This window comes from Rhinoderma darwinii, chromosome 2, assembly GCF_050947455.1.
Source record: "Rhinoderma darwinii isolate aRhiDar2 chromosome 2, aRhiDar2.hap1, whole genome shotgun sequence".
Taxonomy (NCBI): domain Eukaryota; kingdom Metazoa; phylum Chordata; class Amphibia; order Anura; family Rhinodermatidae; genus Rhinoderma; species Rhinoderma darwinii.
In genome coordinates, this window is record NC_134688.1 from 458,354,586 (window position 1) to 458,370,636 (window position 16,051).

At 40.5% G+C, this 16,051-nt stretch overlaps 1 protein-coding gene across 5 annotated transcripts in view; it reads left to right on the forward strand.

Annotated features, from left to right (window-relative positions):
- GRIK1 (glutamate ionotropic receptor kainate type subunit 1) overlaps positions 1 to 16,051 on the forward strand; it is a 334,933-nt gene that overhangs the window by 268,248 nt on the left and 50,634 nt on the right. For all 5 annotated transcript variants that reach the window (XM_075854555.1, XM_075854552.1, XM_075854554.1 and 2 more), the window contains 2 exons: positions 856 to 1,059; positions 4,611 to 4,834. In XM_075854555.1, the coding sequence (XP_075710670.1) occupies positions 856 to 1,059; positions 4,611 to 4,834 (428 nt within the window). The remainder of the gene's footprint in view (positions 1 to 855; positions 1,060 to 4,610; positions 4,835 to 16,051) is intronic.

Consider the following 16,051-nt stretch of genomic DNA (forward strand, 5'->3'; position numbering starts at 1 on the left):
TTTTTATTTTATTTTTTGCTATATTGCTTGATATGTTTATTACACAGCATTGAGGTAAAAGTATAGGTTTTCTATATGGTAGCAGGGCCAGTTTTAAGGGGTGGAAAACTGTGCAAGTGCCCAGGGCCCCATTTTTTATGGGGGCCCGAAGGATGGAAAAACTAGGAGCAACCTAAAAACACCCAGTATTAATTAGCAGTGGATGGTAGCCATTTTTTGGAATTAAATTGCCGTTTTATGTTGGAGCTAAATGGAAGTATTATGTGGGGGTCTTTAAGGGAGTACTATTTGCTATGACTAAGGATGTTTATCCGAAACGCGTAAGCGAAACCTGTGTTCCTTGGTAATGCCGTGGATGTTTTAAATGTTGAAATAAAGAAGCAAAGATTTTATACATTGCCGTGGATTTGTATCGCTGGAATTTCTCCCTCGATCCCTATTATTTGCATACTCCATATTATTGGACACTGTATGGTGGTATTATGTGGCAGTATTATCTTGAAATTGCACTATATGACGGTATTATGTGAGCTGTATATGCAGTATTATGTGTGCTTGAATATTATTTAGGCATTGTATGGCTGTATTATTTGGACATGATATGGCAGTTTTATTGCAAGGAAGTATAATTTAGCATTGTATGGCGGTAGTTGGGTATAAAGACTTGGGTAAAACTGTATGTGTTTTATATATGTGTATTATAAAGAGTGCATGACAAGTGGAGGGGGTCTGTTAGAGATTTTGCATTGGGGCCCATGAGTTTTAAGTTCCTCCAATAGGAAGTGGGAATGATTTCATGCTATATGAACCTGACATTGTAGTGCCTAATATTCATCATGTTTTTCTCACTTATAGGAGGATCCATATGTCATGTACAGGAAGTCTGACAAGCCGTTGTATGGAAATGACAGATTCGAGGGCTACTGCTTAGATTTACTGAAGGAACTCTCCACCATTCTGGGCTTTATTTATGAAGTTAAGCTGGTAGCAGATGGCAAATACGGGGCACAGAACGATAAAGGGGAGTGGAATGGAATGGTCCGAGAGCTCATTGATCATGTAAGAAGTTACTAGACTGTTTTACCTTATTGACATGAACATTGATGAGAATGCCTTCTACTAAATGTGAAAACTTTATCAGTCCATCATAAAACGCCTCATTGTGGTTCCCAGTGTGAAATGTTCTCATTAAGATTGCTTTGGATTGGGAAATTCACCAGTTAGGGTATGTTCACACGATGAGAGGCATTTACGTGTGAAAAGACAGACTGTTAACAGCTGCCTCGTTTCACACGTAAATGCTCCTCCTCGTAATTTACGAGGCGTCTGAGACGCTCTGAGACGCTCGTAAATCTTGAGCTGTGCTTCATTGAGTTCAATGAAGAACAGCTCAAATTACGTGGCAAAGAAGTGCCCTGCACTTCTTTGCCGAGGCAGTCAATTTACGCGTCGTCGTTTGACAGCTGTCAAACGATGACGCGTAAATTACAGGTCGTCTGCACAGTACGTCGGCAAACCCATTCAAATGAATGGGCAGATGTTTGCCGACGTATTGTAGCCCTATTTTCAGACGTAAAACGAGGCATAATACGCCTCGTTTACGTCTGAAAATAGGTCGTGTGAACCCAGCCTTAATCCTATTACATGAACTATTTCAGTATGAGAAGACATTATATTTTATATGGAATTAAGATGTCACCAAGCTGACACTTGGCACCATCATTTATTATTTTTATTATCTTGTGCTTTTTAAGACTTGCCCAGTAGAGAGTGCTATGGTCAACACCAGTTGATATTGCTATCTTAGACCATTGCCTGCAGATATAGATACAAAGCATTCGGAAAGTCTTCAGACCCTTTAATTTTTTCACAATTTGTTATGTTGAGACCTTTTCTAAAATAAAAAAAATTCAAGTTATTCCCCATCATTCTGCACTCAATACCCCATAATGACAAAGTGAAAACAGAATGTTATTGATCTTTGCTTATTTATTGAAAAGGAAAAACTAAAATATTGCATTGACTTAAGTATTCAGACCCTTTACTCGGGACTTAGTTGAAGCACCTTTGGCAGGGATAACAGCCTCCAGTCTTCTTGGGTATCATGCCACAAGGTTCGCACACCTGGATTTTGGCATATTCTGCCGTTCTTCTCTGCAGATCCTCTCAAGCTCTGTCAGGCTGGATGGTGACGTCGGTGGACAGCCATTTTCAGGTTTCTCCAGAGATGTTCAATTGGGCTGGGCCACTCAAGGACATTCACAGAGTTGTCCCTAAGCCACTCCTGTATTGTCTTGGCTGTGTGCTTAGGATCATTGCCTTGTTGGAAGATGAACCTTCGGCCCAGTCTGAGGTCCAGAGCACTCTGGATCAGGTTTTCATTAAGAATATCTCTGTACTTTGCTCGATTCATCTTGCCCTCAACCCTGACCGGTCTTCCTGTCCCAGCCGCTGAAAAATATCCACACAGCATGATGCTGCCACCACCATGCTTCACTGTAGGGGTGGTATTGGGCAGGTGATGAGCTGTGCCTGGTTTCCTCCAGATATGACGCTTAGAATTGAGGCCAAAAAGTTCATTCTTGGTTTCATCAGACTGCAGAATCTTGTTTCTCATAGTCTGAGAGACCTTTAGGGGTTTTTTTTAGGTTTTTTGCAAATTCCAGACGGGCTTTCATGTGTATTTTACTGAGGACAGGCTTCTTTCTGGCCACTCAGCCATAAAGCCCAGATTGGTAGACTGCTGCAGTGATGGTTGACCTTCTGTAAGTTTCTCCCACCTGCACACTGGATCTTTGGAGCTCAGTCAGAGTGACCATTGGGTTCTTGATCACTTCTCTTACCAAGGCCCTTCTCCCCTATTTACTTTGTTTGGTGGGGCGGCCAGTTCTAGGAAGAGTCTTGGTTGTTCCAAACGTCTTCCATTTAAGAATTATGGAGGCCACTGTGCTCTTGGGAAGTTTCAGTGCAGCAGAAATCTTTTTTGTATCCTTCTCGGGATCTGTGCCTCCACACAATCCTGTCTCTGAGCTCTACAGGCAGTTATTTCCTCCTTATGGCTTGGTTTTTGCTCTGATACGCATTGTCAGCTGTGAGACTTTATATAGACAGGGGTGTGTCTTTCCAAATCATGTCCAATCAAATTAATTTACCACAGGTGGACTCCAATCAAGGTATAGAAACATTTCAAACATGATCTAGAGAAATGGGAGGTCCCAGAGCTAAATTTCAAGTGTCATAACAAAGGATCTGAATACTTATGTCCATGCGAAATTAGCATTTTTGACTTTTAATAAATTTGCAAAAATTTCTAAAATTCTGTATTCACTTTGTCATTATGGTGTATTGAGTGCAAAATGATGGGGAAAAACTTGATTTTTTTTATTTTAGCACAAGGCCTCAACATAACAAAATGCGGAAAAATGTAAAGGGTCTGAAGAATTTCTGAATGCACTATCTATCAATTTGTACAGAGGCACACTTTGAAATCACATAGAAAATGTTAGAAGCTCCCCTCCCTCAAAAAAAAACCACTGCAACATAGCGAGTGACCATGTATCATATTGCGTAAGTGACTAGGTAAATAGTGTGGTCACTGTACCACTTTGGACTATCAAATGAGGTTGGAAGTAGGCAGCTATCCAACCACTTTGTGTCGCGGAATCCAGAGAAAATCACAAGCTTCAGCTGGGCGCGCATATTGAACTAAAGAATCTTGTGGTTTTCTGCATAATTTTGTATGGATGAGCACTGCACTAAGCAGCAGTAGAGGCCCACCGGAGAAATTAACATGCAGGTTTCCCTGCAATTCCCTACAGCCATGTGGGCTTCATGCGTTGAAGTTACACCACTGTATTTGTATATATTTTTTTTAACAATATATACAATGGTCAATGGTCTTAAATATGATAAAAATGGATAATAATAAAAAAAAAGTTATACTCTACTAAGCTGTCCTAAGGTAGAAGTAGACTGGGCAATAATATCTATGACATATGTTCTACAATCAGGATAAAACGGGTGTTATCTTTAGTGATGGGTCACCAAACAACTGTACACCAGGCTAGGACACTAAACCACAGAACTCCAGTGACTGGGGCACTAAACTAATGGACACCGGCATCTAGATTACTAAACCAATCGATACCAGACACTGGATCACTAATCCAATGGACACAAGCAACTGGGTTCTTGAACCACTAGACACCAGGGACTGGGGCATTAAACTAAGGGAATGAAGCAACTAAACCACTGGACACCAGGAACCAGGGAACTAATCCTATGAACATTAACGACTGGGTTACAAAACTACTAGACACCAGGGACAAGGACACTAAACTAATGGACAACAGCAGCTGCATCACAAACCACTGTACACTAGGGACTGGGGCACTTAACCAATGGAACCAGTAGCTGGGTTAGTAAACTACTGTACACCAGGGACTGGGGCACTTAACCAATGGACACTAGCATTATTTCCTCACTGTTGCTCACTTTGCAAGGTCCTGCGTGATAATATGGATCAGATAAACTTTGAATTCAATAAAGTTTGTTCAAATATATATATAAAATGTACAAAAATAAACTCTAATGGAATCTTCTATTAACAGAAAGCCGATCTGGCTGTCGCACCTCTCACGATCACCTACGTAAGAGAGAAGGTAATAGACTTCTCCAAGCCATTCATGACACTGGGAATCAGCATCTTATACCGGAAACCTAATGGCACCAATCCTGGCGTCTTCTCTTTCCTCAACCCGCTTTCTCCTGACATATGGATGTACGTCCTGCTCGCCTGCCTGGGAGTTAGTTGTGTTTTATTTGTCATCGCGAGGTAAGCGACTGAGACAATGAAATTCTTCATAGATTGTTCTTCTACCATTGTAGTGACAGTACAGATAGAAATCTTGGTTCTATAATGTGTTTCTGGACCCCGGCTACATCAGATAATAGTCTGATATCGGCTTAGGTCTTATATGCCAGGATTCAGGTATTTCTCAGTTTCAGCACAGATGGTCTTTCTAAAATGCAGGAATTCCTGTATATTTTATGACTGTTACATAGCAGAATCAATGAGAGCGATGTCATGTATCTGCTTCTGATTGTTAAAATTAAATGCCAGGGCAGAATATTTAAAAAAATTGTATAGGCAGCAATCATAGTCTAGAGGAGATTCATTGCTACTAGTGGTCCTACGATAGATACCAAGCTGAATGTGATATAATCTAAGGCTCTGTTCACATCTGAGTCGGAGGTTCCGTTCTGAGCTCCCATTGCAGATTTCTTTAAATTGGACAGGAAAAACTCTGGATACCTCGCATGACCCTGACGAACCCCATTGCCGTCAACGGAGTCAGTCGGGCAATGGTGGTATAAACGACAAGTGTGAATATAGCCTTAGCCTGAGGTTTAATAATATCTTATTGTACAGCGATGATATAATGTAATTGATATCTAAGTTTTGAATATTTTAGCTGAGACTGGCTCTTCTTATGATTTCATCCTTTAAATGTTTACTGTCATTTATTGCCTATTTTTTAAGGAGCATTCTTCCAAAAATTCAAAAGCCCCTGAGTGTCCTCGGATGTCACATTTTAAAAATTTCACTGAGCTATTTCTTATTATATCTGTAACTCCCAGAAGGGTTGTCACTCAACTTTCTCAGCCTCCTGAATGGCTGATATGCCTAACAATGGATGCATCACTGCATTGACTATAAAAGGTAGGTGACAACTCCTGTGGGAACATCAGGGAATGTAATGTCCGCCATATTGGTTGTAACTAATAACTAAGAAACAGCTAAATAAAACTTTTAGCAATATGATAGACGAGGACAATGCAAGGACTTATTATTATTTATGTTTTTTTTAAGTTAACTATATTTTAGATGATTTTTGTATGTGATTATAATGTGAATGGTGCAAATAAGCTACTGTTTATCTTTTAGCTTTTAATTTTATGATATTTTGAGGATGTGGCAAAGGATTTTTCTTGGTAAAATACAACAGATGTTTTGTTAGAAGAAAAATAACTAATAATCAAATAATACAATGGCCAATGGATTACAGATTTCGTGGTCCTGTAAAATTCTATGTTCTCTAAAGACATACACTACCGTTCAAAAGTTTGGGGTCACCCAGACAATTTTGTGTTTTCCATGAAAACTCACACTTATATTTATCAAATGAGTTGCAAAATGACTAGAAAATATAGTCAAGACATTGACAAGGTTAGAAATAATGATTTTTATTTGAAATAATAATTTTCTCCTTCAGACTTTGCTTTCGTCAAAGAATGCTCCATTTACAGCAATTATAGCATTGCAGACCTTTGGCATTCTAGCTGTTAATTTGCTGAGGTAATCGGGAGAAATTTCACCCCATGCTTCCAGAAGCCCCTCCCACAAGTTGGATTGGCTTGATGGGCACTTCTTGCGTACCATACGGTCAAGCTGCTCCCACAACAGCTCTATGGGGTAGAGATCTGGTGACTGCGCTGGCCACTCCATTACAGATAGAATACCAGCTGCCGGCTTCTTCCCTAAATAGTTCTTGCATAATTTGGAGGTGTGCTTTGGGTCATTGTCCTGTTGTAGGATGAAATTGGCTCCAATCAAGCGCTGTCCACAGGGTATGGCATGGCGTTGCAAAATGCAGTGATAGCCTTCCTTATTCAAAATCCCTTTTACCTTGTACAAATCTCCCACTTTACCAGCACCAAAGCAACCCCAGACCATCACATCACCTCCACCATGCTTGACAGATGGCGTCAGGCACTCTTCCAGCATCTTTTCAGTTGTTCTGCGTCTCACAAATGTTCTTCTGTGTGATCCAAACACCTCAAACTTCGATTCGTCTGTCCATAACACTTCTTTCCAATCTTCCTCTGTCCAATGTCTGTGTGCTTTTGCCCATATTAATCTTTTCCTTTTATTAGCCAGTCTCAGATATGGCTTTTTCTTTGCCACTCTGCCCTGAAGACCAGCATCCCGGAGTCGCCTCTTAACTGTAGACGTTGACACTGGCGTTTTGCGGCTACTATTTAATGAAGCTGCCAGTTGAGGAGCTGTGAGGCGTCTATTTCTCAAACTAGAGACTCTAATGTACTTGTCTTGTTGCTCAGTTGTGCAGTGGGGCCTCCCTCTTCTCTTTCTACTCTGATTAGAGCCTGTTTGTGCTGTCCTCTGAAGGGAGTAGTACACACCGTTGTAGGAAATCTTCAGTTTCTTGGCAATTTCTCGCATGGAATAGCCTTCATTTGTAAGAACAAGAATAGACTGTCGAGTTTCACATGAAAGCTCTCTTTTTCTTGCCATTTTGAGAGTTTAATCGAACCCACAAATGTAATGCTCCAGATTCTCAACTAGCTCAAAGGAAGGTCAGTTTTATAGCTCCTCTAAACAGCAAAACTGTTTACAGCGGTGCTAACATAATTGCACAAGGGTTTTCAAGTGTTTTCTAATCATCCATTAGCCTTCTAACACAGTTAGCAAACACAATGTACCATTAGAACACTGGAGTGATGGTTGCTGGAAATGGGCCTCTATACATCTATGTAGATATTGCATTAAAAACCAGACGTTTGCAGCTAGAATAGTCATTTAGCACATTAACAATGTATAGAGTGTCTTTCTGATTCATTTAATGTTATCTTCATTGAAAAAAACTGTGCTTTTCTTTCAAAAATAAGGACATTTCTAAGTGACCCTAAACTTTTGAACAGTAGTGTAAATCTTTAGATAACTGGTAATGCCCTATATTCCCAATATGGATTGCATTAGAATTGATCCTTAAAGAGGACCTGTCACTAGGTCATATAAGTTGAACTGGTTTGCTGACCTGAGTAGCGCTGTCTCCCTGACTCCAGTGCTGTTTTTCTTTTTTTCCTGGACCCCCTTCTTCGAGAGATATGCCCCACTGTTGTGTTGGCTCCCCCTATGCTAATTTGCTGTAGTTAGCCAACGGGACTTGAACTACCCTCAATCTGCCTCGCGCTGATTGGTCAGCATCAGAGGCAGGGAAGCTAGCTCCACCCCATTGGCTAACTACAGCAAATTATCATAAAGGGAGCAAACACAACAGGGCCATATATCTGGAACGGGGGGTCCAGGAAAAAAAAACCAGCGCTGGAGGCCTGAAGACAGCGCTATTCAGGTCAATAAACCAGTTCAATTTATATGAGCTAGAGACAGGTCCTCTCTAAAGGGCTTGTCCTACCTGGACAAATCCTTTTCAGGGCTCTGGCTGATCGCCGTGGATCTGGCTGCTGTAACCCCTGGTGATCAAGTATTATTGCTGGAAATATTTGTGGCCACTGCAGGAGAAATGTAATAAGTGGTCCAGAATAACCCACTAGAGCTGGAGCTGCTTTTTACAGCAGTTCTAACCTCTGGCTAATAGTGAGAGGCCCTGAGGGAGACCCCTCTATTCAAGTGTGTACGTGTCACAGAGGCAGCCCTTGAAGCTACTATGGGGCCTTTGGAAAGTGGGGTCACAGACCTTAATGATCCTATTCCTTTTGTTACAAGCTGGCAAGAATCTATGCAGGACTCCCCTCTCCAAAGCAAGGAGGTGTGGAATTGGTCCAAGGATTATAGAATAGGGCATGAAGAAGAAGACAATCACAGGGCACTTCTGTCCTGGCTGCAAAATCCGGCACCATAATGGGGGCCCAATTGTATCTTAATTATTAGGCTCCCCTATTTTATGTACACCCCTGTGTCTATGAAACCCACCCTATTATTGACAACCACTTTAATGTATAAGTCCATATAAGCAGTTATATGGGTGTGATATATACATCTACTGTATGTATCACATCCGTTCAACAACCTATATATAATCCTAAATTCAGTACTCCTATATCAATGCACTCTAAATAAAAAACGTTGACACATGCCTGATATCATTATGCATTGTCCTCACTAACATAATCCCATGAGTTGACAGGTCACTGCCTGACACATAATCAGCACACTCCTCTCCTACTGTCATAATTCCCACTTCATAATACTGCCGCTGTCAATACATTCCTGATGCAACAGAGCTGACTTTGTCATTTGGTACAGCTCACCATGAGATCACAGTGTGCTTTTAACTAGTATACTTGTAATCCTATTGCATTTTTTACAATGCAAAACCAATGCAGCTCCAATAAGATAGATGACAAATTCCATGCGTTGAAAAGTTATTTTTTTTTTCCTAAGAAAGCAATTTGTCTAGTTTTTCACGATTGACTAATTTTTCTTTTACCACGCATGTACTAGCTTTTAAGCAATCACTCTGATAAATGGCCCTATCTTATGCAGAGTAACGACAGTAATTTCATATGCACATGAGACCAGCTTAGGGAACAAACCTGATGCATTGTTTTGTATTGAAATAACGCTAAAAAAAATCTGTTTCCATTTGGCTAAGTATGTTCAAAGTCATCTTTGAATATTTACTTGTTAATTAGTGGGTTTATGACAATCTGGTTTCATTACTCCAGCTAAACTAAGCCCCCTGAGTTATAAGAGTTAATAAATTCACCGATTAATCATAATGTTGAAACAGTAATTAAAATGTATTTGGTATGACATTAGCAATTAAAATAGTTTTGCAATTAAAAATGCCATAGATATGCTCCGGAAAGTAGCAGGAAACAGTCCTGGCTGGCTCGCCAATTATTGCCTTGACTCAAAGGGTTCATTTTTAGCTATCTGTACCAAGAAATTATTTTTAAAATTGATTAAAGTAATGAATGAATATGTTACCTCCGATTTATCCTTTTACAATTTCTTTAACCATAGCCGGAGGACACGTTTTTCAGCTTCCCAAGAGATTTTTTTTTAATTTTATACCACTTAAGATAAAGTCTTCTTATCTCTTATTTGCAATATACATCTGCTACTGTTAATTGTGGTAATGACTAGTGAAGTACTCCACAGGTAGTGTTAGAATTTCATTATCATGCAAATGCTTATGGTTAAATCCAGGTCCTTCTTTTAATGATTTTTATTAATTTTTTTTTAAACATTTTTACAGGATGTATTTGAGAGTAATACAAGCTGCTAAAGAATATGTATTTCCTTTTAACCCCATCAGGTTTCTCCAAAATACCATATATGCATATACAAACCATTTATGAACAGCAAAGAAAGTCAACATCTTAGGGGCTGTTCATATCATGTTTTTCTGCCTTCATTTGATGTATACAGTGCAAAATTAGCCAAACGTATACAATAAACAATGGCATTCATCAACAATAGGCTATAATAATATCTGTCTCTCTCATGACCATTTTCGTGACGAATCCGTTAAATGTATTCCATTATAACCTACAATGGCGTCCGTTTAACAGATATGTCATAAAAAAAACTATTGAAAAGCTCATGACGTATCCGTTTAATGGGTGCCTGTGACGGATGCCATACAGTGGCGTCTGTCACACATAGGCTACCATGTTAAAAAATGCATATGTTTAACATATATGTTTTGCTACTGGACTCCACAAGATTGAATAGCGTAGTAAACACTGTAGTTTTTTTGTTTGTTTTTTTTGCAGTTTACTGACGTTTCCTGGCCAGATGGAGGCCAAAAGGACAATTTTTTGGCTTCCGTCAGACAATAAAGCCCAAGGGACACTTTTAGGGTACACATCAGGAGCTTTCCCAATGTACACGTTAAAAGTAAACAAAAAAGCCCCTTACCTTAACCCCTTCCCCTGCTTGCATTCTGGGCCCTAATGTCCAAACCATTTTTCAAATTTTTGCATTGTCACATTCGAAGAGCTGTAACTTTTTTATTTTTGCGTCGACATAGCTGTATAAGGTCTTGTTTTTTGCGGGACGACTTGCAGTTTTTATTGGTACCATTTGAGAGTAGATGCGACTTTTTGATCACTTTTTATCACATTTTTTTAAAGTCAGGATTAAAAGAAAACGGCAATTTTTCCATTGTTTTTTATTTTATTTTTTGCGGCGTTCACAGTGCGGGTTAAATAATGTAACAGCTTTATAGTCGGGGTCATTACAGAAGCGGCGATACCAAATATGTGTAACTTTTTTGCTTTATTGTAGTTTTTTTTAATAGTAAAGCATTTTGTAAGGGGAAAAAGTGGGTTTTTCATTTTTTTTTTTCACTTTTTTTTTAAATTAACTTTATTAAACTTTTTTTACTTTTTTACTAGTCCCACTAGGGGACTTCACTATCCTCCGATCGCTATTATAATACACTGCAATACTTTTGTATTGCAGTGTATTACTGCCTGTCCGTTTAAAACGGAGAGGCATCTGCTAGGTCATGCCTGCGGCATGATCTAGCAGCCATTCGCTCCAGGCAGACCTGGGGGCCTTTATTAGACCCCCGGCTGCCATAGAAGACACAGACACTCGGCGATTTTATCGCCGGGTGTCGGTGGGAGAGAGAGGGAGCTCCCTTCCTCTCTCCAAAACCATTCAGATGCGGTGCACGCTATTGTGCACCGCATCTGAAGGGTTAAACGGGTGAGATCGATACTAATATCGATCTCACCCGGCAGAGCAGGGGCGCCCCCAGCCCTCAGCTGCCTCTGGCAGCTGAGAGCAGGGAGATTTGACGGCTCCCTGCTCTGTTTACTTTATTCTACAGCAGCGTCGTAGAATGGCGGCGCTGTAGAATAAAGCCCATTAATGACCGCCGTGAAAAGGCTTATCGGCGGTCATTAAGGACTTAAAATGGTCCTCTGGTAACAAGCCCTTTTTTTTATTTTACTTTATATAGAAATTTTAATTTGGCGGACGAGGGCTAGGTCTAGTTTGAAGGTCCATCTTGAAGGTCCCCCCGATTGAGCACAGACATTTCTGTCTGGTAATGCTGTATTGATATTGTGAAATTAATCCCCATCACTCTTGAGTTCCTTTTCTCCAGAACAGAATTTGTCAAGGATTCATTCATATTTACAAAAATGACCGATCGGGAGAGATTGCACATACAATGGTTTGATGTCCAGAAATCTAAAATGGCTGTGAACGGAGCCTTTATTTATAGGTTCATGCTTTCACTTAACACACATTAACCAATCAGATGATGCCAAGTAAATATAGGCATACACCCAAAAATACTTCCATATAAGGTAATGACTTTTTTCCTAATATATATGAATCCTGGTACTCGTCAGTTTGGAATGCCAGATGATGTCATCTTTACCCTATCTTAAATGATAGGGAATACATTCATTTAAGAGAAGATTAAAAATATATCTAATACATATCTCAAACAATATAATGCAGTCATTTTGATCATATTAATACAAAATAAATCTAACAGGTATTAGATTTATTACTCTAACAATATATAGTATACCTGAATGTGATATGTGAGCATCTGATCGGGCAACACTAGTACTGTTAAATGATACTATACACATAGAAGGCTCCTATTGCAAATAGTGGTAAGGGGTTAGATGCTATAATTGTAAAGCATACTACCAGAATAATATTTAGAAGGCACTCCTAAATAAACATTTTATACACAAAGAAGAACGAGGAGTATAGAAGCCGTATAGTAAAACATGGAAAAACCTTTATTACATAAGTTATAGACATAGAACAAAAAGTTTTAAAAAGGTACAATTGAAAAGAGTGACTCTCTAAAATTTCCAATGCAGAAAGGCAGGCTCAGTTGGTTAGGGATGGAAGTTCAAGAAAAATACTCATGGCGAATATAGGGAAAGCAACCATAGAATACTAATGGACATAACCTGACATAAATATGCAGGGATACGGTTAGAGACACAGTATCATGCAGGTGCAGATCTATCAATGGTGTCAAGCAGTAACCAATAAAAGGCCATCAGCAGTCAGTCACATAACAAGGTTTCCAAATATTTCCCAAGTACAACAGTATCTTACCCATCACAAAGTGTAGTCAGAGCCCGACAGACGTATGGAGAACCCCAACGCGCGTTTCGCGGTGTGCTTCCTCAAGGGGTATAAAGTGTCTGGTGCAGAGCAGCCTTAAATGCTGTGAAGAACAGGTGTATGTGATATCGCCTGATCCGAGGAGGGTGCAGCGTATATCTCCCGCCAACAACCGGATGTGAGGCATGCCCCACTTCCAAGCCCCAGCGCCGTAGCGCACATCCCGGGTCCCCGACGCGTACAGGGACCCTGGACATGCGCAGTGCGCTACAGGGGCGGGAACGGGGCAGCAACACATCGGCGACGAACGGGAGGGACGCGCCTCTCATTGGACGAGGGACAAGGAGGATGGGTGAGAAAATCCTATGAGTCAAATCCATATTCCAAGTGGATCTGAAGAAATCGCGTGTATTATGAATATTTATGATCCTAATGATACTGCCTTAAGTAAAAATGCCGAAACCTATAGCATCCAAAAATCCCTCACTTCACGTGTTATAACCTCTAAACAGCCTTAAACACTATGAGGGATATCATAGCAATACAGTAATTTGGAACAAAGCCAAAGCAATATGATTGTCAAATAACACAAAGCTAAGAACCATATCACTATCACCTCAGCCAGGACTGACAATCTAGAGTTAGCACCATCATCAGGACTATCACCGACACTTGAATTTAATGAATTCATATGTAATTAATTAATTAACTTCCAAAGTGCGTAATTACTTCCATTATATTTCAATGTGGTTGTCGAGCTTTAAAGGTTGGGGCTTGTAGGGCTAAAGTATTGGTTCAGCTTTTAAGAAGGTGGGACCTGCACCTATCTTCGTAACGGGGCGGACAATGGAAGAAGAGGTGGCTGCACATGTGTGTGACTATTTATATTAATTTACTTTAGAGTTATGAGATCCATGCAAGGAGAACCAAGCTATGACCATTAGTAATACATATAGAGGAGACCTCTATGAGACGACCAAGCAAAATGACATAAAAAAATTATCTTCTAGAGGTGGCCCTCTCAAAGAAGAGGCCAGTATACATAGAATAGATGGGCATTGGAAATCTTTCATAGACAATCCGGTCTAGATAAAGAGGGATCTTCTCAAAGAGGGGATCTGAGTAAAAGCTGCATAATCACCTTTGCGACCATTTATATTGTTGGAGACTTTTGTCAAATTCCCATGTCTTAGTGGAAGTCCTTACGTGGTGGAGGCCCCTGGATCGATTGCACGTTTTGCCCTTTGTATAATCTGGCCCTAATAAAGACTAGGTTCACTTTTGGTTCAGCATAGCATGCAGACCTGGCACAGGCACAAAGTTCCTTTATCTTAGAAATTATATATTTCTTTCCCCTTTTTTACACAGATAGAAAATTACCTGCATTTTTCAGTAAGTGCATATTAGGCTACTTCAGTGTAGCTATACTGATTTATAATACATGTCGAAGGTAATCTGGCAGCACCTTCTGTGACAGCAAATATCAGATACTGATTACCTCCTAAGTAGTGTTACCCTTGCAGTTTGCTTTCTCAGTAAGCAGTGACTTCCGAATGACTAAAGGATTTTAAGTCATCAGATTGCAGGTTTTGATTATGCATCAGCCGTATCCTTTAGAGATGTCCTGGAAAACCTTTCGGCAGAGAATCGTTACTCCCACATGAAAACAAGTTGCAGGCGTACTTGAGACAGGAATATATTAGTGTCTGGATTTATCACACAGCGTAATGCCATAGATCACTTTTTAGTCAATAGCTTGACACTATTGTTTGTAATGAAGGTGTTTGTTTAAGCAACATGACTCTATTTAATGACATATGAATGTCACTTGTGTATTAAAAACATATTACTATTTCTTGTATACTATTAGAGCTATACATAGAGACAATAAAGCCTCATAGCAAAATTCAAAATGGGACCACAATACCACCATTAAAGGTCAGAAAGACTTCTTCAGTCCACCCTGATCTTTTTCCTCCCTCTAGAAGAGAAGGGCCTTTCTCTGGCTAATTACTTGCTCCCTCGTTTGCTAACATTGCTTACATATGTAGAAAAGTAGCTCCGAATCAATCATCCGTGAGGTAGGGAGATGGGGCCAGCAAGAGGTCTCCTTTCCACAGACTTCATGTCTGTCACAAGAAGTTACCTCATACATACTTTTCCTTTCTCTAGAAAAGAAAGGCAGCATGACCCTCTGGCCAGTTACTTATTTCCTTGTGTGCTAATAATTCTTAACTTTGTATAGAGGGCACCCCCCCCCCCCCCCCACACACAGGTTTATGTCCTTGAGAAAGGGAGATGGGGCCAGTAGGAGCCTGGGTCTCCTTTCCTCTATACAGGTCTCATATCAGCTTTTGGAGACGTCTCATACATGATTTCCTTCCTCAAGAAGAGAAAGGCAGCATGACCCTATGGCAGGTTACTTGCTCCCTTGATTGCTAAGATTGTTTGCCACTATAAAAAGAGAGCCCCAAACAGGTTCAATCATCCACAATGACGGGAGATGGGGCCAGTAAGAGCTGGGACTCCTTTTTACAGGCCTCACATGCTTCACAAAAGGCTGCCTCATACATGCTTTTGCTCCCTCTAGAAGGGAAAGGCAGCATGACCCTCTGGCCAGTTACTAGCTCCCTTGTGTGCTAACATTGCTTACCTATGTAGAGCAGGAACCCCCTTCAGCTTTATTTGTTCTTTAGGAAGTAAGATGGGGCCAGTAGGAGCCTGGGTCTTATTTCCTCTCCACAGGCCTCATTTCAGCTACAGCGCTTGTCCAAAATATGATTTTCCTCCCTCTAAAACAAAAGGAGAGCATGACCCTCTGGCAGGTTACTTGCTCCCTTGTTTGCTAAGATTTTTTGCCTGTGGAGAAAGGGAGCCCCAAACAGGTCCAAGCATCCATGAGGAAGAGAGGTGGAACCAGTAGGAGCTGGGGACTCCTTTTCACAGGACTCCTATGCACCACATAAGGCTGTCTTATACATGCTTTTCCTCCCTCTAGAAGAGAAAGGCAGCAAGACCATCAATCCTCTAGCTCCCTTGTTTGCTAACATCGTTTGCCGGTGTATAGAGGGAGCCCTACACAGGTTCATTTGTTTATGAGGAAGGGGGATGGGGCCAGTAGGAGCCTGGGTCTCCTTTCCTCTCCGCAGGTGTCATATGAACTACATGTGC